The sequence below is a fragment of the Dendrobates tinctorius genome, unplaced genomic scaffold (assembly GCF_039654945.1).
Source record: "Dendrobates tinctorius isolate UK_male_01 unplaced genomic scaffold, ASM3965494v1 ptg000270l, whole genome shotgun sequence".
Taxonomy (NCBI): Eukaryota; Metazoa; Chordata; class Amphibia; order Anura; family Dendrobatidae; genus Dendrobates; species Dendrobates tinctorius.
In genome coordinates this window covers 8,404,668-8,428,973 of record NW_027361937.1, presented here as the reverse complement: position 1 = coordinate 8,428,973, position 24,306 = coordinate 8,404,668, and the positions used below count along the sequence as shown (strand labels likewise).

Genomic DNA, 24,306 nt, shown 5'->3' with positions numbered 1-24,306 from the left:
ATGCACATGATTTCCATAAACTTTCACTTTACACATGATGAAGAACCACAAATTAGGAATTTTCAAAAATGATTATGTCAAAAATCACAACAAATTATATATGACTCCCTCATTCATCTACAGCCTTTATAATGATGATGGTTACCGTATTTTCCGCTTTGTAAGACGCACTTTTTTTCCCCAAAATTTGGGGGGAAAACAGGGGTGCGTCTTACAAAGCGGACATGCCTTACCTAGGCTGTGATCGGGGGCGTCCGGCGGTTGCTGGCCGCTGCTGCGGGTGTGTCCGGTGCCGCGTTGTGTGCCCGTCGATGCCCGGGGCTCTGCCAACATTGTGCGACAGGCCAGAGCCCCGGCATTTCCTCAGTTCCCTGTGTGCCGGTAAAAAGATGGCCGCCGGCGCGTGCGCAGATGGGATCTCGGGACCCAGTTCTCGAGAGATGAGATTTGAAATCTCATCTCTCGAGAGGTGGGTCCCGAGATCCCATCTGCGCACGCGCCGGCGGCCATTTTCCCTGGGTTCCCTGTGTGCGCGCGGTGGTGCCTGCAAAAAAATGGCCGCCGCGCGTGCGCAGATGGGATCTTGGGACCCAGCTCTCGAGAGATGAGATTTCAGATCTCATCTCTCGAGAACTGGTCCCGAAATCCCATCTGCGCACGCGCCGGCGGCCATTTTTTTTTTACCGGCACTTCAGCGCACATATACAGGGAACCAAGGAAATGCTGGGGCTCTGGTCTGTCAAACAATGTCGGCAGAGCCCCGGGCATCGATGGACACACAACGCCGCACCGGAGCACCTGCAGCACCGGCCTCCAACCGCCGGACAAGTGGAGAAACCTGACACCAGCACAAGACTCTGCAGCAGCAACAGCACACATCGGAGCCCCCCCTCATCCCTGAATGCGGCCTGCAGCATCACTCCACGCCTGCCTCCTCCAGCAGCGAGCCTGGGACCCCTCTACACCGCAGCCACCAACCCCGGTAAGCAATAAGATGCAAGGATTATAAGAGGCACCACCATTTTATTAAAAAATATTTTTTTCTTATTTTTCTCCTCAAAAATTGTGGTGCGTCTTATAATCCGGAGCGTCTTATAAAGCGAAAAATACGGTACTTTATTTTTAATTGTGATGCAATATGATCCATTTAAATCATGCCATTCAAAATAAAACAATAACAAAAAATCAAGCATACACATATTTGGTATCGCTGTGTTTAGAATCGCCCAAATTATGTTTTTTTGGTCGCCGCCACAATGCATTAAAATGCAATAATGGGCAATCAAAAGATCATATCTGCATCAATATGGTTTCATTAAAAATGTCAGCTTGGCGCGCAAAAAATAAGCCCTCACCCAACCCGAGATCATAAAAAGTGGAGACGCTACGGGTATTAGAAAATGGCACAATTTTTTTTTTTTAACAACATGGAATTTTTTTTACCACTTAGATAAAAAAGAACCTACACAGGTTTGGTGTCTATGAATTCGCAATGACCTGGAGAATCATTATGGCAGGTCAGTTTTAGCATCTAGTGAACCTAGTAAAAAAGCCAAACAAAAAACAAGTGTGGGATTGCACTTTCTTTGCAATTTCACCACACTTGGAATTGTTTTCTCTTTTTCTAGTACACGACATGGTAAAATCAATGGTGTCGTTCAAAAGTACAACTCAACCCCCAAAACACAAGCCCTCACACAGCCATATTGACAGAAAAATAAAAAGGTTATGGCTCTGAGAAGAAGGGGAGCGAAAAACAAAATGCAAAAGTGAAAATACCTCCGGGGGTTAAGGGGTTAAAGGGGTGGTCCGAAGGCTAAGCATTTTTCTCCTAACTCACTATCTATTTAGTCCCATAATCTAAGCTATTTCCTTTTATTCTTGCTTTAAAAATTCCCAATCATTCCCTAACTACACTGTCTAAGGCCGTTATCACACATGCAAGAAACACAGCCGAGTCTCGCACGTTAATACCCGGCAGTGCCGCCGGCACTTGGATCGGAGAGTGCAGCCACATAGCAATGCATGCCGCTGCACGCTCCGCTTCCGAGTGCCAGCAGCAGTGCCGGGTAATAACATGCAAGACTCGGCCGTGTTTCTCGCATGTGTGATCCGGGCCTAACAGCTACTGTATTATTTTTTCTATTTCTGGTCTGATGACGAATCATTTCAGGATCACCAGTGGATGCTGGGATACTCAAACAAAGCATGATCAGGGGGCACTGTCAAGGCCTCTGCCCTCTCCCTGAAGCGAAGCTTCTTCAGGGGCTAGTCCCTGCTGTGTTCCTGAGTGTCTTTAAGTATAAACCGCGTTGATCTATCAGCTAGTCGCTTGTTTTCTGGATCTAATATTTTAGTAATAAGTAAATAATTAACATATTTTGAAGTTACAAATGAATAAAATGATAAAACCAATAATAAAGAATGAGACAAAGTATAGAGGTAATAATACACAAAACTAATGTGTCTGTTATTTGATGTACAGAATTGCTCCTACCTGATTACTATCGGAGAGTTCTTGCCTTCCCTGGTTTCATTTAAGTGGTTGTCCACTATTCGGACAACCCATTCTGAAGCCTTATGTTTCACCCTTGTAAAATTAATAACACCTGTACTCGCCTCCGGTACCATTGCCGTTCTTGTAGTGTCGACACTGGCTCATCCAGACGTCGCGTGACATTATGCCATGTCACATGATCTCTGGGGCCAATCAGCGCTGACTTCACACTCACCCCCTCTGCGGATGAATTACAAGCATCCAGAGGAATTGAGAGAGAAGCTGCAGCACTCACTTTCTCCGGATGTTAATGATTTGTGCTAGGGTAACTGTAACTAAAAATGTAGAGGCACGCTTCTTAGGGTAGTATTGTCAGAAAAAGTGGTCTTAGTATCATTGGTAACACTATTCACTAACTTAGTTCAATTAATAGACACATTACTGTGACACCAGGGCCGGACGGGCCATCTGGCAATTCTGGCCAGAAGGGCCTGTCTGGTTGTGGGTCGCTGGCTGTTATGTTTTTAACAGAATCGGTGTTCTCAAAACACCCATTCTGTTAAGAGTTGTGACGAAGCACAAAGTCGCTGACTCCGTCACTTGCCCCAGCAGGCCACGGGTATCATTAGAAATATTGGTCTTGTAGTAAATCTTGCTTTCCTCCAGGCAGGGTAATATTAGTAATATATCCTCATCTGGTGCTTGGGGACAGGGACAGCATGGGCCTGTGTGATTTCAAATGCCAGGGCTGAATTTCAGCCCCAGTCCGTACCTGCTGAGACACTAATGAATATGAACCTCTGTACCTGGTGACGGACCTCTTCAGGGAATCTCACATTCCTTTTCTGTGGCAGGACTCAACACTAGGCAAAGTTGAGTATCTCACAGATAGAGCCCCATTTTTGCCACTAGAAACTAAATGTTCAGTGTGAAGGTTTATAGATTTCAGACGGCAGTACCAGGAGCAAGGAACATATTTTTCATAATTTTATTTATTTTTTTACTTTTTCCTTCTCCACTATCAGTCTGACTAATGTCTCCAGGTGGAGATCCAAAGTACAACATAAATTCTGAATGCGGCCTGCTTGCAGAGATCCTTTTTCTTATCCTAATTAGTGAATCCTAAGATAGTGGCATCAACACTAATCACTATGGAGGAAATTAGACCTGTGAGAAACATACCTTTGTCCTAGTTCAGGGCTCAGCAACCTCCCAGAGGTGGAAATCTACTGTGGGGAAGATAACTGCAAGATAATAGAGATTAATAAGTTAGGAGGGTCTTACGATTGAGCTGATACCCATTTGGAGAAGTGGGAAAATGATGTTAAAGCAGCTTTTTTTTCATACTATTTTACCGTATGTTAGTTTTAATATTTAAAAATTATGTTTAAAAATTTTCTTATTGTGAATTTGGTAAGAAAACATGACAACATATTAGAAACGTGTGTGGATTGCTTGTGTGAATCTTGGAATTCACCTGCATTCACACATGTTTGGAGAAAAATGTGATCCTTCAAAAATCAGGTAGCCAACTAAATAGTCAACCTCCTTCTGTAATAATGCTCGATAATTGAAATTCATAACAGTCACGTAGTATGTTGAAGAAAAAAAGATTTCACTAATGAGCATTGTGTGCTATATAAGAGTTTTGGGTTTGTTTTTTTTTGAAGAATCACAAACTAGAATTTTTTTGGTCATCATCATCAACACTTTTTAGGGATTCTCCAGTCTCCACTTCTCTGGCCGTTTGTGCTCCTGATTCAAGGAATGCTTCTAAATTTGGAAAATATTACGTCTCCCTTCCTCAAATTATTCTTCTAAAGTGCCATTATATCAGAAAATGATATTATTTTCTAAATTAAGTCTACAGAAGATTTCTGTTTTCAATGGGGCTATCAATTTAAGTAATTTTTTCAGGATTTGTAACAAAAAAGTAAAATCCCGCAGTATCTCTACAAATGGTTATTCTACTCACTCATGGAAAAAAAGATTTTTTTAGCTGTCAGAAAAACTTTTCATTTGCTGACAAAATAAGCTCTGAATCTAAAAATAGTTTTATGTATTCCATGTCTAAAGCTGCTGCAATAATTTTTAAGTCAGAGAGCAGATCAAGCAAAATTTGAAATCGCCTGTATACACAATTATTTTCTGGGAAATTTTATTTACCGAGATCTTAGTCTCTGTGACTTTAATATCCCTTATTAGGTCTCTTTATACCTTAGAGTATAATAAATGTAAGATGTTAAAAATTATATAAATCCCCATAATGCCCTTATTGCTCACTTCTCCTGCCCATCTGCTCCTCACCATCACCTGTCCTATCCTCCCTGCATCTTCAGATTGCCGCTGCGCATGCTGAAATCTCTGTCATGGCCTTTCAAGATGCCATGGCCTTTCACATACATGCACAGAACCCTCCTGGGCTCTTGCCAAATCCAGAAGTTCTGGCCCAGCATGAGATGCCCAGGGATTTCAGTGTGAGCAAAGGTGATCTGAAGATGCGGCAAGGATCAGACGGGTGACGCAATTTTTTTGTTAATATTTGGATGGCTTTTTATGGTTCAGAAAAATGGCAGCAGTAGCTGCCATTTTGCTAGATCCACATAGAAGTGAATTACAAAAAATATACATTATAGCTAAAGATGATTTTTGTCAAATTGAAGTAGAATTCAGTTCCATTAAAATGTATTTGCTTCATTTCTACTTTCAGTGTAAGCCGGCTGACAATCTCCCGATGAATGTGCACAGCAATCTTTCATTGATTGAAAAAAAAATTATGAACAGCTCTCTGTCTCAGACTTACCTGTTGCTGGCTGCCTTCACCTTTGGGCACTTTTTCTTTGTTCTACTAGACAATACGGACAGTGGTAAAGGAAATGGTGTTGTCAAGGCTGGGTCAAGCAAGGGGATGATTTTCTCTCGTTGGGTGGGTTAGGCTCTTCCCAGCAATAAATATTAGGAATCATGTGAGTATAGGTCCTACTGACCAACCAATTACTGGGGTCAGTCAGAAGACCTATAGCAGGATTGGGTTGATGACAATCGAAGCACACAGCGCCCTATTTAAAAACCCATATTATACCTGTCAATTGCCAATTATTGTATTGTACTACCAATCTGCTGCATTTATATCACTGTGTTCTTATCTCGCGTTACTCCAGCTTACTTGCCAGTTTAACACCTTGAATGTTCTTCAGTAATTGACCCTTACACTCCATTTTGAACTACAGTAGAAAAAACCTTTTTGTATTACCGTATATTTTAGCAGGATTCTGAATGAAATCTACAAACGTGTAAAACACATTCATTGATTCATTATAGGGAACAAATTTAGCTCCAGCTGATCCAAACGGGAAGTCAGATCCATATGTCATAGTAAAAGTGGGAGAACAGATGATGGACAGCAAAGAGAGATATATTCCCAAGCAGCTAAACCCAGTGTTTGGAGAGTAAGTAACACTTAATTGGGAGTTTAAGAAGTGCAATTCAGGAGAATGATTCTGAAACACATTTAGCACATAAGATTGCATTTTCTGTTATATGTACCAACTTGTCATTGATACATTCATTAAACCACTAAAATTTGAATCAAAAGTTACAAGACGGGCACATCAAACATCAGAAGATAGGTGGTGCAAAGCTGCTTAGTAAATTCGGCATAAGGAGTAACAAAAAGGTTATTTTTATATGATCTCTACTATAGATGATATGGTTGCACTTTGCCATGAACACAAATACATTGTATGCTGTCTGTTTAATTATAATAAATCATATGAAATCATTTAGGATAGGTTTATAATGTGTTTTTGTATGTGACAAACTCAGGGCCAGACTGGGACAAAAAAGCAGCCCTGCCACACAAATCCCACCAGCCCACAAACTATAACACTCATCAGCCCCGATCAGTGAATTTTGCTATACTTTGTCGTCCCCTCATCAATCTCTTATAGGAGTTATTTGAAGAGCCACATGTTAATGGCGTCACAGTGCGTATGATTGGACCACAGCTCCATTTACATGGCGCTCTTCAAAGCTACGTTTCCTAGGATCATGGGGGTCCCAGTGGTCAGATCCACAACAAACAGAAAGTCATCCCCTATCCAAAAGATAGGGGAGAACTTCCGAATTTGGATAAACCTCCATACAGTATTATGGGCACCACATAGTCCTCCATACAGTATTATGAGCACCACATAGTCCTCCATACAGTATTATGGGCACCACATAGTCCTCCATACAGTATTATGTGCACATCTTAGTCCTCCATACATTGTTATTGGTACCACATAGTCCTCTTTACAGTATTATGGGCACCATACAGTTGTGGCCAAAAGTATTGACACCCCTGCAATTCTGTCAGATAATACTCATTTTCTTCCTTAAAATGATTGCAAACACAAATTCTTTGGTATTATTATCTTCATTTAATTTGCCTTAAATGAAAAAACACAAAAAGAATTGTCCTAAAGCCAAATTGGATATAATTCCACACCAAGCTTAAAAAAGAGGGTGGACAAAAGTATTGGCACTGTTCAAAAATCATGTGATGCTTCTCTAATTTGTGTAATTAACAGCACCTGTAACTTACCTGTGGCACCTAACAGGTGTTGGTAATAACTAAATCACACTTGCAGCCAGTTGACATGGATTAAAGTTGACTCAACCTCTGTCCTGTGTCCTTGTGTGTACCACATTGAGCATGGAGAAAAGAAAGAAGACCAAAGAACTGTCTGAGGACTTGAGAAACCAAATTGTGAGGAAGCATGAGCAATCTCAAGGCTACAAGTCCATCTCCAAACACCTGAATGTTCCTGTGTCTACCGTGCACAGTGTCATCAAGAAGTTTAAAGCCCATGGCACTGTGGCTAACCTCCCTAGATGTGGACGGAAAAGAAAAATTGACAAGAGATTTCAACGCAAGATTGTGCGGATGTTGGATAAAGAACCTCGACTAACATCCAAACAAGTTCAAGCTGCCCTGCAGTCCGAGGGTACAACAGTGTCAACCCGTACTATCCGTCGGCGTCTGAATGAAAAGGGACTGTATGGTAGGAGACCCAGGAAGACCCCACTTCTTACCCCGAGACATAAAAAAGCCAGGCTGGAGTTTGCCAAAACTTACCTGAAAAAGCTTAAAACGTTTTGGAAGAATGTTCTCTGGTCAGATGAGACAAAAGTAGAGCTTTTTGGGCAAAGGCATCAACATAGAGTTTACAGGAGAAAAAAGAGGCATTCAAAGAAAAGAACACGGTCCCTACAGTCAAACATGGCGGAGGTTCCCTGATGTTTTGGGGTTGCTTTGCTGCCTCTGGCACTGGACTGCTTGACCGTGTGCATGGCATTTTGAAGTCTAAAGACTACCAACAAATTTTGCAGCATAATGTAGAGCCCAGTGTGAGAAAGCTGGGTCTCCCTCAGAGGTCATGGGTCTTCCAGCAGGACAATGACCCAAAACACACTTCAAAAAGCACTAGAAAATGGTTTGAGAGAAAGCACTGGAGACTTCTAAGGTGGCCAGCAATGAGTCCAGACCTGAATCCTATAGAACTCCTGTGGAGAGATCTAAAAATGGCAGTTTGGAGAAGGCACCCTTCAAATATCAGGGACCTGGAGCAGTTTGCCAAAGAAGAATGGTTTAAAATTCCAGCAGAGCATTGTAAGAAACTCATTGATGGTTACCGGAAGCGGATGGTCGCAGTTATTTTGGCTAAAGGTTGTGCAACCAAGTATTAGGCTGAGGGTGCCAATACTTTTGTCTGGCCCATTTTTGGAGTTTTGTGTGAAATCATCAATGTTTTGCTTTTTGCTTCATTCTCTTTTGTGTTTTTTCATTTAAGACAAATTAAATGAAGATAATAATACCAAAGAATTTGTGTTTGCAATCATTTTCAGGAAGAAACTGAGTATTCTCTGACAGAATTGCAGGGGTGTCAATACTTTTGGCCACAACTGTATACTATATAGTGTAGAGATGGGCTAGTGTATATGGTGTGGATTCCACACTATATACACAGCAACATACTATAAGAACAGCTCTACACTATATACACACAACTCCACATTATAATTGACAGTATTAAACTATATTATGTTACATACTGCTGAATATACAGTATATCACATTGAGACTACTGTATATACATATGTATATACGGTTGCTGGGGCTGATGTATATATGGGTGCTGGGGCTGATGCATATACGGGTGCTGGGGCTGATGCATATACGGGTGCTGGGGCTGGTGTATATACCGGTGCTGGGGCTGGTGTATATACAGGTGCTGGGGCTAGTGTATATACGGGTGCTGGGGCTGATGTATATGTGGTGCGGGGGGCTGATGTAAATACGGGTACTGGGGCTGGTGTATATACGGGTGCTGGGGCTGATGTATATACGGGTGCTGAGGCTGATGTATATACGGGTGCTGTGGCTGATGTATATACAGGTGCTGGGGCTGATGTATGTGCTGGGGCTGATGTATATATAGGTGCTGACTAGAGGCTGATCAGTGATGTATATACATACAGCCCATATATACATCAGCCCCAAGTCAGCACCAGTATATACATCACCCCCGCCAGCACCTGTATATACATTAGCCCCAGCACCGGTGTATTATACAGGTGCTGATGTATATATTGGTGCTGAGGCTTACGTATAGATAGGTGCTGACTCAAGGCTGATGTATATACAGTGTATATACATAAGGCATTTTGGGCACAGTGGCTGGTACTGAGGAAAAGAAAGAACAGAGAGAGAGAGAAAAAAAGATTAGAGAGAGAAAGAAGGAAAGAACAGAGAGAAAAAGAAACAGAGAGATAAAGAATTATTCTATAAAGATAGTATAGCAGCCCAGCTCCCATTGTAGTGCCCACCTGAGCCTCCCGATGCAGGACATATCATGATCCGCTCACATGGCCGACATCCCTGATTCCAAGGCAATCCTGCTGTCCGTGCTGTCTGAGGAGGATACGGTGATCTGAAGCATTCCCTGAAGTGCCTCCATGGTTCTGTCACAATCTCCTCCCGAAATTACCTTATTTCTAGCGCGTCACTTCCGGTAGAACGTCACGTGCGAGTTTTAAAGTGCTCCTCGGGGCTCCGCCGTGTACTCCTGTGTCCACGGGAAAAGTAAGCTCCCAGCTGGGGCAGTCTCTCTCTCTTAAAATCGGGACTGTCCCATTGGATACGGGACGGTTAGGAGGTATTAATGCTCCCCACCATACACCTCGTACACGCATGGCTCTGCACGCCTCATGCACACACGGTTCAGCTTTGTATGCCTCGTACACACATGGCTCCGCTCCGTACACCTCGCGCACACATGGCTCCACTCAGTACACACATTGCTCCGCTCCGTAAAACTCATACAAATGCGGCTTTGCTCCATACACCTCGTACACACGCAGCTCCACTCCGCTCCGTACACCCCGCACACACGCAGCTTCATTCCGTACACACGCGGCTTCATTCCGTAAACACCTGGATCTGCTCCGCTCCGTAAACACAAGGCTCAGATCCGTACACTTTGTACACACAGGGCTCTGTTCCATACACCTCGTACACACACGGCTCCATTCCGTAGACCTTGTACATACCTCCGCTCCGTACACCTCTGGCTCCGCTCCATACACCTCGTAAACACGCGGCTCCACTCCGTACACATCTGGCTCTGCTCCACTCCGTACACCTCGTACACATCCGGCTCCGCTCCGTACACACCCGGCTCTGCTCCACTCCGTACACCTCGTTCACCTCCGGCTCCGCTCCGTACACCTCATACACACCCTGCTCTGCTCCACTCCACACATCTCGTACACACATGGCTCTGCTTCGTACACCTCGTACACACACGGCTTCGCTCCGTACACCTCGTACACATCCGGCTCTGCTACTTACACCTTGTACACACACGGCTCCGCTCCGTCCACCTCATACACGCTCTGCTCCGTCCACCTCGTACACACACGGCTCCGCTCCATCCACCTCATGCACGCTCCGCTCCGTACACCTCGTACACACGTGGCTCTGCTATGTACATCTCGTGCACACGTGGCTCCGCTCCGTACAACTCGTACACACGGCTCCGCTCCGTACAACTCGTAGACACGCGGCTCCGCTCCGTACACCTCATACACACGTGGCTCCGCTCCGTACACCTCGTACACACGCGGCTCCGCTCCGTGCACCTCGTACACACGCAGCTCTGCTCCATACACCTCGTACGCACCCGGCTCTGCTCCACTCCGCGCATCTCATACACACATGGCTCTGCTCCGTACACCTCGTAGACACGCGGCTCTGCTCCGTACACCTCGTAGACACGAGTCTCCGCTCCGTACACCTCATACACACGCGGCTCCGCTCCGTACACCTCGTACACACGCGGCTCCTCTCCGTGCACCTCGTACACACGTGGCTCTGCTCCGGACACCTCGTACACACCTGGCTCTGCTCCACTCCGCGCATCTCATACACACATGGCTCTGCTCCGTACACCTCGTACACACACGGCTCTGCTCCGTACACCTCATACAGAAACAAAAAAATGGGGGCACCACCGAAAGGATAATTAAGGGGATCCAACCTAGACTTAAATAGTACATATGTTTAACAAAAAGGAGAGAAAGAAATAGGCCATGAGCAGGGGATTACCCTGAATAAGACATAGCATATATAATACAAATTTTATTAAACACAGCAAACAGCAAAAATTCTTAAAAACATTAAAAATGGTCACAAATGTGACACATACACAAATAATACAATGCTCATAATAGAGCAACCCACCTGCTACCAACTATCACCCTCACTGAGAATGATGCCTATATCTCCAGGTCCATGTAAACAGGATTCTCAATAGGAGAATTAGTAAGCCCACACACAGGTAATATAGAGCATATGAGTCAGAAACACCAATAATATACAAATACACCACACATACAAATCAGCACAATACAAAACCCATGAGAAGTGAAGTGGGGCAGGTAGAGCCAGAGACCCGACGCGTGTCGCCACTCTAGGTGGCTTCGTCAGGGGTACAGATTGCCAGTCAGCTGTGTCAATATATATGGTTGCATAATTAGTAGATATGGCGCAGCTGCTCCGCTGCTTACCATGACAGGGTTAACATCCAATATACCTGAGAGTCAGCGGTTAGTCACTGATCCATAACTATGGCTGACAGCTCACAGCAGCGGCATGTGACGTCACAGAATGCCAACTGCGCAAGCGTCGGTGTCCGGGAGGCAAGGCACACATCCTGAATACAGGAAGTGAGAGAGAGCTCAATATTGCTACTGCGCAGGCGTCGGCGTATAGTAGACAAAGCACGCGTCACGAATAAATGAGAAAGACCAATCAAAGGGACGCTTGCGGTCATGTGACCGATTAACCCTCAAAGTTATACAGCTCACTTGATGTGATGATTATCTGCGCAAGCGTCGGCGTATAATAAACAAAGCGCGCGTCACAAATAGGTGAAGAGACACAATTAAGGGGACATTCTAAAGATATGCAGCACATTCACTGTAGTAATTATCTGAGTAGGCGATGACCAAAAACACTCCCCCATAGGCGCTCCCGGCCAGAGCGAGATTATTACTAGTCATGCAGCTGCCATAGTCACCAGTAGACGCACATCGCTGGAGAAAACAATGATAAGGCGCAATACCTGCGATCTAAAGCGCCTGTACTTATACAAAGACCGTGCTGGATCGGGGCTCAGTTGCCATGATGATCAGTTAAATAAACAGGACACTTTATGCTCAGCCAACTGGGCGGAGATAACACGGGACACTTTATACTCAGCCAACTGGGTGGAGCTAACACACTTATGCAGATCTTATAAAAGAAGGACCAGAAGGTAACTGTTGACCTATTTTGTCTATCCCAGTGCTATAATCTGTAGTTATAGGAATGACGACCACAAATAAAAGGACCATTCTTAATGTTTTTAAGAATTTTTGCTGTTTGCTGTGTTTAATAAAATTTGTATTACAGTATATGCTATGTCTTATTCAGGGTGATCCCCTGCTCATGGCCTATTTCTTTCTCTCCTTTTTGTCAAACATATGTACTCTACACCTCATAGACACACGGCTCCACTCCGTCCACCTCATCATACACGCTCCGCTCCGTACACCTCGTACACACGCGGCTCTGCTATGTACATCTCAAACACACGCGGCTCCGCTCCGTACACCTCGTACACACGCGGCTCCGCTCCGTACACCTCGTACACACGCAGCTCCGCTCCGTACACCTCGTACACACGTGGCTCCGCTCCGTACACCTCGTACACACGCGGCTCCTCTCCGTCCACCTCATACACACGCGGCTCCGCTCCGTACACCTCGTACACACACACAGCTCTGCTACATCCACCCTGTAAATGGGTCGCCCTCCCAGGGCTGCGGGGTACTCGGTACCGGACCGGTGTCAGGGGGATGTGTCACAGCAGCGGTGACCCGGACCGTGGCCCTGGGCGCCCAAGTCAATGGCGGAATGTAGTTATAGTTAATGGAATGGAATAGTTCGTGACGCCACCCGTGGTGCTCGGCAAGGGAGGTGTTAAGCTCACAGTTTGCGGTACACAAGGGTGCCTGCCTCCGGGCCGTGACCTCCGGGTCAGAGACTCAGCCAACCTCCAGGCCAGATGGGAAGCTCCTCTCCAACACTCCGCCAACAAGTACCCTTCCTGAACGACTCCTCTATTGCGCCTTAAATTGTGAAGATCTCCAGTACCGTGGTACTCTGGAGTTCCTCCTGTCAGATGTTCCTAACAATTCTACTCGTATGGCAGACAGCTGTAGCCTCTCTCGGGGACTCCTTTCACCGGAGTCCTGGCTCTCTATTCAATTGCTGTTGTGCCCCAAGTCTTAGTTGGGAGTAGTGCATTTACAGCCAACTACTCCACCGGTGTCTGCTGCAGAACCATAAGTGTCCATACAACCTCGGGGACCGGGCCCCGGCATTGCGCTGAGAACCTATAGGCAGGGTTCCTCTTCCAACCCACGTCTCCTCTCTGTTCTCCTACTCCTGCGTTCCGTACTGATCCTTCTCTCTCTTATGGAAGCTTAGGTTGCAGTTCTACGTCTTTCTCCTTCTGTTCCTTTCCCGTGCCAGCTCGCTCAGATCACTGAGGCAGCTGCAGCACTCCTTCCTCCATCCCTTCTTCCAGGGATCCCCACTCCTCCTGAGTGGCTTCCTTCTTCGCTGACCTCCTGTCAGACTGAACCCCGTCAGACTGCCCTGTAATCCTACACTTTCCCACTCTTTTATATATCTCAACTCCACCCACCTCCCAGCACATCCAGTGTTCCATGCAGGGAACCACCAGAGGTGCTCTGCTACTATCTAAGCACTGAGCCGCAATGTGGTTGTGCAGAACTACCCTGTTGTGTGGGGTACAAGTGTTGGAGCGTGGAAAGGAGTTCCCACCTTACCTGGATGGTGGGGCACTACACCTTAGGAGAAGTACCTCTGTGGTGACTGAGCCTCAGGGGCGCCACATAAACCCCTCCTGACCCCACACAAACTTCCCTCATCCAGCACCATGACATCCAGCACCATGACAACCAGCACAGCAGAGTCCTGCAGGCACCAAGAGGCAGGGATGTGCGCACAGGACCTTTGATGAGGTCACTGGAGGGGAGGAGTCAGGGGTCACACGATCAGGGGTCTGGACAGAGGATTCTGATCATGGGACCCCCTGACTCCTCCCTCCTGTGACCTCATCACAGGTCCTGTTCGCAGAGAAGAGAGCAGCCAAGCGACGCTGTGAGTGGCTGCGGAGGGAGGGGGGGGTGTGGCGGCTTATCTCCCTGCTATAACCACCGTACCCGCAGAGGGCCGGCGGCATGAAGAACAGCCAGGCCAGTGGCTGCATCAGCTGGCAAGAGGCCAGATGAGCGGGCGCTGCCAGTTCGTGGCCCACATGACAGCGGCCCAGCGGGAAAATGCTCAGTTGGGCACATTATCAATCCGGGCCTGGATAAACTATAGTATAGTCATCAAATGTTTCCTTCACCAGCCAATCCATAGAAATGCTAAGGTGTTACCTGCAAACTACTACTGCACAACAAACAAATACCACCTCAAAACATAGACCCCTGCAACTCAAAATACCACCTTAAAGCACAAAATACCACCCAGCCAGCACCAAACAATACAATTCAGCACGAAATACTTCTTCAGAGATGCCAATCAAATACACTGGCAGTAGGACTGCCCCTCTTCTTACACCTCCATCATTGGTGGAAACTTCTCTCCCTTCCCTCTTCATCTCCACTTGCATCTGCTTTGTTATCCTTCCCACTCCTTCCCAATAACAGCAGGCTCTCTTCAGTTTCTTCCTTCTCTGGCACCTCACTAGTTGATAAGCTTCAAAAAAGGAAAGAAAATGGACCCAGGAAATTAGTCTAGTGAGCCTTATTTCTATACCAGGAAAAATCTTTGAACAAATTATTAAACAACATGTATTTAAGTACTTGGATAATTAACCAGAGCCAGCATGTGTTTGTAGCAAACAAAATATATCAGACTAACCTAGTTTCCTTCTATGGGAAACACTGTAGATATAGTATATCTCGACTTTAAAAAAGCAGTTGATAAAGTATCTCATACTATCCTTATTGAAAAAATGACCAAGTATAGGACTGACAAGGCTACAGTTAGGTGGATTTATAAATGGCTCAGTGATCGTACTCAAGGAGTGGTAATAAATGGTTGCGTATCCAGTTGGAAGAGTGTTTTAAATGGGGTACCACAAGGCTCTGTCATGGCCCCAGTGTTGTTCAAAATTTTTATCATGCGTTCGGCGCACACGTGCGCACCTTCAAAAGTGCGCAGCGCACGGCAAAATCCTGCTTGCGCACGGCCAGCGCACGATCTGCGCACCCTATGCTAAAGATAGGGTGCGCAGATCGCAAGCGTCCATGTGCACTAGTAGGCGGCGATGACCGGATGGGGCGGGCAGGGAGCCGGGAGGGGGCGGGGCTTAGCGGCGGCCGTGCGCAGGCCGTCGCTGTGCTATAAAGCGCAAATGTGAAACCGGCCTTAGTGATGAGCAAGCATGCTCGGATAAGGTGTTATCCAAGCATGCTCGAGTGCCTGTTTGTTACGGAATTCTTGCATGTGTTGCGGCTGTTTGACATAGTATTAGAGCATGCCGAAGATGTTCTATTAGCACATGACAATTCTCAAATAACACCTTATCCAAGCACGCTCACTCATCACTAGTTTTTAAATGTAATCAAATAAAGAACATATTATCGCCGATTTTGAAAATTGCACATTTCTATATAGATATTCTTGTTCTATGTCGATTGTAAAATCATTTGTCTTTATATGTCTAGAAAAGATTTTGCTCTATTTGGCTCTTGACAAGCATTTTCGACTTTTTTTTTCTCTCTGCAGAGTTTTCGAATTGACCATTTCATTCCCTGTAGAATCAGAACTGACCATTTCTGTGTTTGATCATGATCTTATTGGGTCAGATGATTTGATTGGCGAGACTAAGTTGGATCTGGAAAATCGTTTCTACAGTAATCATCGGCCAAACTGTGGTCTAGCACTACAATATGATGCGTAAGTGTGAAGAACAAATAATATCCAACTTTCTAAGGTGTATAATGCCATTCTATTTCTGGTTTCAAAATCCATTGATGACACAATGTTGGGTCTCCCTTTCCTATTTTTGTCTATTTTCGATCCATTGTAGAGCTATTTCGTAAATCTAGACTACCGAATAACTTCTTATATGGAGGAACAAGGGGCATGTCACATTTTAATGTCATTAAAAAATGATTCTTTGGGCAAAAGAAAATATATCCCATGAAATATTAGGCATTAAAATAAGACATAGCATGTATAAAGCAACTTTTTTTTTATCCTACAGTGAAGGTTACAATGAATGGAGAGATGCCTTCAAACCTTCACAGATTCTAAGCTCACTATGTAAGAAGCACAGCCTCCCAGCCCCAGAATATAGAAGAGAGGAGGTCAAAGTAAATAACAAGATCTTTAAGATTCCCAACGAGGCATTTCCTGAAGGTAAGAAAATGAAGAATGGTCTCCAAGTATTATGATACGGTGTCTACGTACGTACTGTATACAGCACACAACACATGTAGGTACATACCGTAGATAGAATATGTCATCAATGTAATGATAATGGCAATTTGTAGGAGTGAGAACATTTTGCATTAAATGGATTATTAATAGTTGTAGGGATTGCCTAACAAACAGGCAATCCCTGCATGTGTTGTGTCTGTCTAACAGCAGCAAATCATGCAGCCACAGGAAGGCGAACATAATATACGAGCACGCCCAAATGCTCGGATAACACCCGGGCATGCTTGGATAAGATATCATCACTAGTGAGCATGCTCGGCACTGTTCGATGATCGGGGTGTTCGATCCAGTATCAAGTAGTGCTGAGGATCGCATAGTGCTCGAGCGCCCCGTAAGAAGCTCATTTGAATATCTAAGCTGCTCGCCACACTGCTGGTAGTGCAGGGACTCCTCTGTCAGCCGGACTCTGTGTGAGCTGAAGAACTCCAGGGACGTGCTTGTTCATCTTCTCGCCGCACTGAAGCTGGGTGTATCTCTCTCTCTCTCTAAATAGGGTCCTCGGGAAAAATGCTCAAGCTTCCCATTCACTTCCATTATCCTTGCTATTTGAGTCGAGCACATCCGAGGGTCTGACATGCTCGATTCGAGTACCGAGGGCTTGAGCATTTCAGATGCACAGATCCAGTGCTGACACTTCATCCGTCCACCTAGTCTTTGTGAGTAAGCAGTCAGCCTATGACCGTAGAGACTACTGGCTGCAGTGGTAACCTGGTGCCATTTACAAAGACCAGATGGAGCGGTGCAGTGTCAGCACCAGATCTGCAGGAGAAAGAAGAGGTGAGCATTGTTTCCATGTTTTACTAGTTGCATCACCACTCAACAATGGCTGCCATTCACAGGTGCTTTGTTTTTTTTAAACTATAAATTTAAATACTGTATGTCATTAGGTAAGGTTTTTATTTGCGTGTGTTAATTTTGAATGCTATTTGAGTTATACATACAATTAAGTTTCTCAAAAAAAGTATTTAATTTACTCAACCTTATCCAGTATTACAGAATAACCCATCTATGGTGTTCACAATTCTGTAGCCCTTCCTAGCATTTGTAAAAAATTTTTTTGTTTTTTATTTAATCAAGCCAAAACTAACCCAACATTTGGTACTGTGACTGTATAATGAAACCAATGAACAGAAGTAAAGTTGTTTAGTAGAGAAATCCAGTAATTTGTGATCCTCAATATATATTGTATATTTTTTTTGACACTGCAGAAATCCAGGAAAGATGTATATCTTTGTACTGTGTTAGCCAATAGATAGACTAATTATGCAAATTGTCTCTTCAGAGAGGAAGAGGACTAGAACTCTAGTGCCACCTATTGGAAGTAGCAATACTAAAAGTCAATGTCGACCCTTTAACGAGCCTTGTTACATGACAGGATAAAAGCCAAGCCAGAATCACAATTTGCAGACACTGTGTTTCGGGGTACTTTCCCTTGTCAGTGCAAAGTGTGAGATCTGGTTTGGCTGTGAGAGAGGCGTCTGACCGATATCCAAGAAGTATCATTTCTCCTTATGGAGAATGACATGATAAGCATGAATAGATAGAAAAATATTCAGAATTGAGAGTCCTCAGTGGTTGATACCTTTTAATGGCTAACTGAAAAGATGGTAACAAATTGTAAGCTTTCAAAACTACTCAGGTCTCTTCATCAGGCTAGACTAATAAAACATCTGAAGAATCACATATTTATGCACAAAGCAGCACAGAAAAAAGCAATAGATAAGACAAATTACGTGAATCAGAACTATCATTATGGGGGAGTGATAGACAGTTATGGCCATAAATATTGGAACAGTTCATAGATAAGGAGTGTGAATGTTTTATGGTCCTCTGATTGGGGTCTGGTTCTGTGTTGTGATGCCCCCACAAGGTCTGAAGAGCGAATTCCTTAATTGATGTAAAAAGACATAAATCCATGCGACACATTCATTCCTGCACTGAGTATGTCAAAGGTTGTCATAAGTTTATACTCCCAGACTCTTCTGTCTCTCTGAGATTTGAAGTTACCTTTCAATACCAGTAATTTCATGTCCATGGTGCTGTGATCAGCCATACAAAAATGTTTTGCCACAGGTACATCCATTCTTTTTTCTCTTATTGTATGGCAATGAGAATTCATACTTGTTCTCAGTTTTTGCCCGGACTCCCCCACATCCAGACCCCCCAGTTGGACATTTAGTACAAATAATTAAGTAAACCACATTAGATGTGATGCAGCTGAAAGTACCTGGGAACTTGTAGTCCTGAAGTGAATTGGGGATCCTTATCTTGTCCATGGTCATTATAAATGGACAGGTTTTAAATTTTTTCTGATCGCAAGGAAAGGTTCCTGCAGCTGTTGGAGAGGACAGTGAGCTTCTGACAATGATGCTTCTTAGATTTGGGACTGCCTAAAACACAGAACTGGGGGTCTGGAAAAATGGATTGTAATCGGGCATCTTTTTGTAGTAAAGGTTGTAATTTCCATGCAGCTCGCCTTAGCACTTCCAAATTTGGATTGTAGGTGACTACTAGAGGTACACGGTTATTTTCTTCTTTAGCTTTGTAATATAGCAGGTGATTCCTTGATATTCTGGTGGCTCTTGTAATCTAGTTTTGAATTGTTCTTGGATGGTAGCTCTGATTCAAAAAGGTCTTCCTGAGGCAACCAAGGTGTTCATCTCTATCCATGGAGTCAATAGAGTTTTTATATGTTTTGGATGGAAACTGTTCCATTTAAAGGGAATAAGCCCCGCCCATTGGACCATTGGACCGGACAGCGGCAGTTTACATACATCTGAACCGATATAAAAAAGGTATTTATGCATGAAAGGTGCGGGGTCAGGGGGAAGCAAAAGTGCTAAGAGAATCCTTATGTGACACACAATTGAATGATATCATTATATGATATCTTAAAAAAGGGGTGACAGATTCCCTTTAAGGTATGTTGGACGGTCGATTGGCTTCTGATACAGGGATGTCTCTATTTCATTGTTCTTTAGCTTAATGATGGTCTCCAAAAAGTTAATTTCAGTGCTGGAGTAGTTGAGTGTTAAGTTGATGGTGGGATGAAGTTGATTAAACTGTTCATAGAACATCTTTAGCTGTGGCTCAGACTCACTGTGACTCAGACTAACCCTAACTTATGACAACCTTTGACACACTCGGAGCAGGAATGAATGTGTCGCATGGATTTATGTCTTTTTACATCAATTAAGGAATTAGCTCCTCAGACCTTGTGGGGGCATCACAACATAGAACCAGACCCCAATCAGAGGACCATAAAAAACTCACACACCTTATCTATGAACTGTTCCAATATTTATGGCCACAACTGTCTATCACTCTCCCATAATGATAGTTCTGCTTCGCGTCACTTGTCTTATCTATTGCATTATTTCTCTGCTGTGTTGTGCATAAATATGTGATTCTTCATATTTTGTACTAGTACATGCCTGATGAAGAGACCTGAGTAGTCTCGATAGCTTGCAATTTGTTACCATTTTTCAGTTAGCCATTAAAAGGTATCAACCACTGAGGACTCTCAATTCTGAATATTGTACTGCAGAAATCCAGTAATCTGTGATCCTAAATATACCGTATATCTTTCTTGACACTGAAGAATATTGTAGCGCTATGTTATTTAGTATAACTGATACTTGTTTCCCTACTTGCTAAATAAATGATAGTTAATGTCCAAGTGTGAACCAACCTGAAATTTTATATGATTTAGGAACTGGAAATATTAAACTGATATCTTTTCATTTCAATTCATTAAATTTGAGATACTATTGATAGCAACCACTTAGAAAGCCGGTCTTTTGTTTTCTGAGGCCATTTTGGAAAATAAAATCTGCAATCTGGTTGATTGTTATGGGGAACACCTCTACTTTATCTTTGAACCAGAGGCGTAGCTAGGGTTTCGGTTCAGGGGGGGCAAAACTTCTGAGTGGGCCCCTAACTAGGTAACTTTGATTACAACTCGGTGACGCACCCTAATAGTGGATGTAGGAGATGACTGCGCTGTTACTGAAAATAATCCCTATATAAAGACCAATATTGATATTACCACCATATGGTCAGTGGTAAATACCAGTCCTACAGAACATATAAGTGATTACTGCACAGTTATAGTTGGTGTCTCACTGCTGACGATCTTTCTGATGAATCGTTCACTTTTCACGTCTTTTCCATCTAGCCCAGACCGACATGACAATTCTCTAGCCAGGACTCTGCTACAGAGAATACAACAATGACATTGTTCATTTCTCATATTCCAGCTCCATCACCATGTATCCCCAGCCTGCACAAACCCCTCATCCTGCTGATACCCCAATGCTGAGCCGCTGCTGCCATATGTGTCCCTATTACTGCACCTGATACCCCAATACTGAGCCGCTGTTGTATATGTCCCTATTACTGCACCTGATACCCCAATGCTGAGCCGCTGCTGCCGTATATGTCCCTATTACTGCACCTGATACCTCAATGCTGAGCCGCTGCTGCCGTATGTGCCCCTATTACTGCACCTGATACCCCAATACTGAGCCTCTGCTGCCGTATGTGCCCCTATTACTGCACCTGATACCCCAATACTGAGCCACTGCTGCTGCATGTGTCCTTATTACTGTACCTGATACCCCAATGCTGAGCTGCTGCTGCCGCATGTGTCCCTATTACTGCACCTTATACCCCCTATACACACATGGCTCCGCTCCACACCCCCTATACACACACGGCTCTGCTCCGTACACCTTGTACACACGCAGCTCTGCTCTGTACACCTTGTACACACGTGGCTCTGCTCCGTACACGCTGTACACACGTGGCTCTGCTCCGTACACGCTGTACACACGTGGCTCTGCTCCATACACGCTGTACACATGCAGCTCTGCTCCATACACACTGTACACATGCGGCTCCGCTCCGTACACCTTGTACACACCTGGCTCTGCTCTGTACACCCCGTACACACACGGCTCTGCTCTGTACACCCCGTACATACACGGCTCCGCTCCGTACACCCCGTACACACACGGCTCCGCTCCGTACACCTTGTACACAAATGGCTCCACTCCATGCACCTTGTACACAAGCGGCTCTGCTCTGTGCACCTTGTACACATGCAGCTCCGTTCCGTACACCCCATACACACGGCTCTGCTCCGTACACCTTGTACACAAACTGCTCCGCTGCGTACACCTTGTACACAAACTGCTCCACTCCGTACACCTCATACCTGCATATCTCTGCTCCATACACCTTCTACACACACGGCTCCACTGTGTACACCTCATACACACACAGCCCTGCTACATCCACCCTGTAAACCCCTCCTGACCCCACACAGAAACTTCACCTCATCCAGCCAGCACCATGACAACCAGCACAGCAGAGTCCTGCAGCCACTGAAGCCCCTGATCATGTGACCTCTGACTCCACCCCTCCTGTGACCTCATCACAGGTCCTGTGTGCACAGAATAGCCCAGGACAACATTGCTGGCTGAGAGGTGGGGGGCCCACTGCTGGCACTGGGGCCCCCCACGCCTTCTCAGGAGCCCATAGTGGCCGGTCAGCAGAGTAGGGAGATCAATTCTCCCTGCTCTGCCGCAGAATAGTGGTGTAGTGTAGTTCCGGTGGGCCCCCTCAGAGTGCAGGGCCCGGGGCCAACGCCCCCCCCGGTACCTACGATACTGCTTTGAACTAATCTTTATATAGTTATACGCACAAGGAATCTTTTCAGGAGTCTTCAAAAGTGGGTGACTGTTAAAGATTTCTGAAAAATTGCTCACAAATGGAGATAAGCAAACGTGTTTGGAAAACTTTCACCAATTTCAAATTCAGCACGAACGTAGCACATTCGGATTCATGTTCGCTTTCATCAGCATTTTTACTCAAAGTTAGCAAAATTCGGTCACTGTTCGGTAAATCATCTAATTTCCACTAATGCTTTTGTTATTACTTTGGCTAGGATAGTGGTGCTGTATGGTAAGCGGGGGAGGGGGAAATATTTTTGATAAGGGGAGGGCGTCAGGAGAAATTAGAAGAGCGCTCTCTTTTTTTTCTTCTTAACTTTATGTGTGTTGATTCTGGCATAAACCATCCACAACGACCAGACACAAAGGCTTGTGTAATTGGCTGCTGAAGTCACATGTCCCCCTCCATATAAAGAGTGGACATGTTGTTTTAGCACCATTTTGTCAATGTAGCAGCACAGAGAATCCGATCCTGCTGCTGTTACAGGATAGTCAAAAAGATACTGTATCTAGGCGGTCAGCTAGTTCAGATGCATAGGATCGTGTGGTTGTGAAATTGACCTTCCAGCAGATCTATCTGGCTCATAATTGATGCAAATAGAAAGGAACCCATTGATCATGATGGCGTTCACATTAGTTCCGCTATGGGTCACATTTCAGAATGGAAGAGTTCTGCATTCTGCCCTCTTTCTTCTGTGCTAACAATGGACACATAACAGAACCCACCCAAACAGATCTCATAATAACAGAACAGACAAATTGAAAGCCCAAAAGAAAATGTCAGCAAAGCCTTAAGCCTCCCATATAAGTTAGACTAATATCAGCTGCACCTGCCAATATCATTGGCTCGGTTGACACTTTAATGTGTATGGAGGCTGCAGGCCAACTGAATGTCAGTGACGATATTGATTGGATATGTCAGATTTCAGTCTGCCAAACGCAGAGATGTCTGAAACACAGGAGCGCTTAACCAGGTGAACACTCCTTTGTATGGGAATGGCATCCAAGATGGCTGTTGCCTCAACGATCAGCACAAGCATCGTTCGGATAGCAGCCATATAGTGTATATGGGAACCAATAGTCTTCTCACATTGTGCTTACTTTTCTTGCATATGGTTTTCAGAGGCTTTTATGAGAGATAAGAATAAAGAGGAAGATGAGATGCTCTCCGGTTATGATGAACATAAAGCACTTCACGTTCTCCATCACTGGGATGACATGCCAGAATATGGTACCACACTTGTCCCAGAACATGTAGAAGTGAGGACCTTGTACAATCCAGAGAGCCCAGGCCTGGGACAGGTAATTAATTAAATTCAAATTGAACAATTGATGGATGATTTGGATGACAACTATTGAAAAATTGTGAAATGGAAATGTTCTTATTTAAAATTAACCATGTCCTTAAAAAAGCACAATTTCTAGGCACAAATTTCTGGCTAAAGAATCTTAACCCAATAGCGACTGCCAATACGCATTAAAACAGCGGCTGCTAAGGGTGCTAATCTCCTCATTGCTGTTTTAAAACGCCGATCATGAATAAGGCTGTAGCCTCCCCCAGAGTCGGAAAATCTCCCAGGTCTGGTTTACAAGGGGTAGCTGAGACCCCAGAGAACATGATCAGGGCCGGAATTTCCAGTGTCCAATCACGTTATTTGGTTAATAACATCAATTACAAAAAAAAGTGTGTTTGCTGTTTCAATAATTTCTCTTCTTTCTGATGTGATATACATGTTAGAGGAGAGAGAAATGATGCCCCTCGAGACCCCCCGATACCTCCGTTATCCACCGGACACTCATGCTTCGTCCCTTGGCCTGGCGTCATCTTCCTGGAAAAAAATGTTGGGCGCATGCGCAGTGCGCCCGCCAAGATCTGCCGGCTGATACCAGGAAACTATATGAAATATTTCCTATTGGTTCCTTATGATCACTGTGATAGA

General features: G+C 44.6%; 1 protein-coding gene across 1 annotated transcript in view; it reads left to right on the top strand.

Annotated features, from left to right (window-relative positions):
* The window catches only part of LOC141069645 (fer-1-like protein 4), a 232,535-nt gene that overhangs the window by 184,369 nt on the left and 23,860 nt on the right, over positions 1 to 24,306 (top strand). Inside the window, exons 37-40 of the mRNA XM_073559385.1 lie at positions 5,819 to 5,946; positions 15,915 to 16,085; positions 16,396 to 16,550; positions 23,490 to 23,668. Coding sequence (XP_073415486.1) covers positions 5,819 to 5,946; positions 15,915 to 16,085; positions 16,396 to 16,550; positions 23,490 to 23,668 — 633 coding nt within the window. The remainder of the gene's footprint in view (positions 1 to 5,818; positions 5,947 to 15,914; positions 16,086 to 16,395; positions 16,551 to 23,489; positions 23,669 to 24,306) is intronic.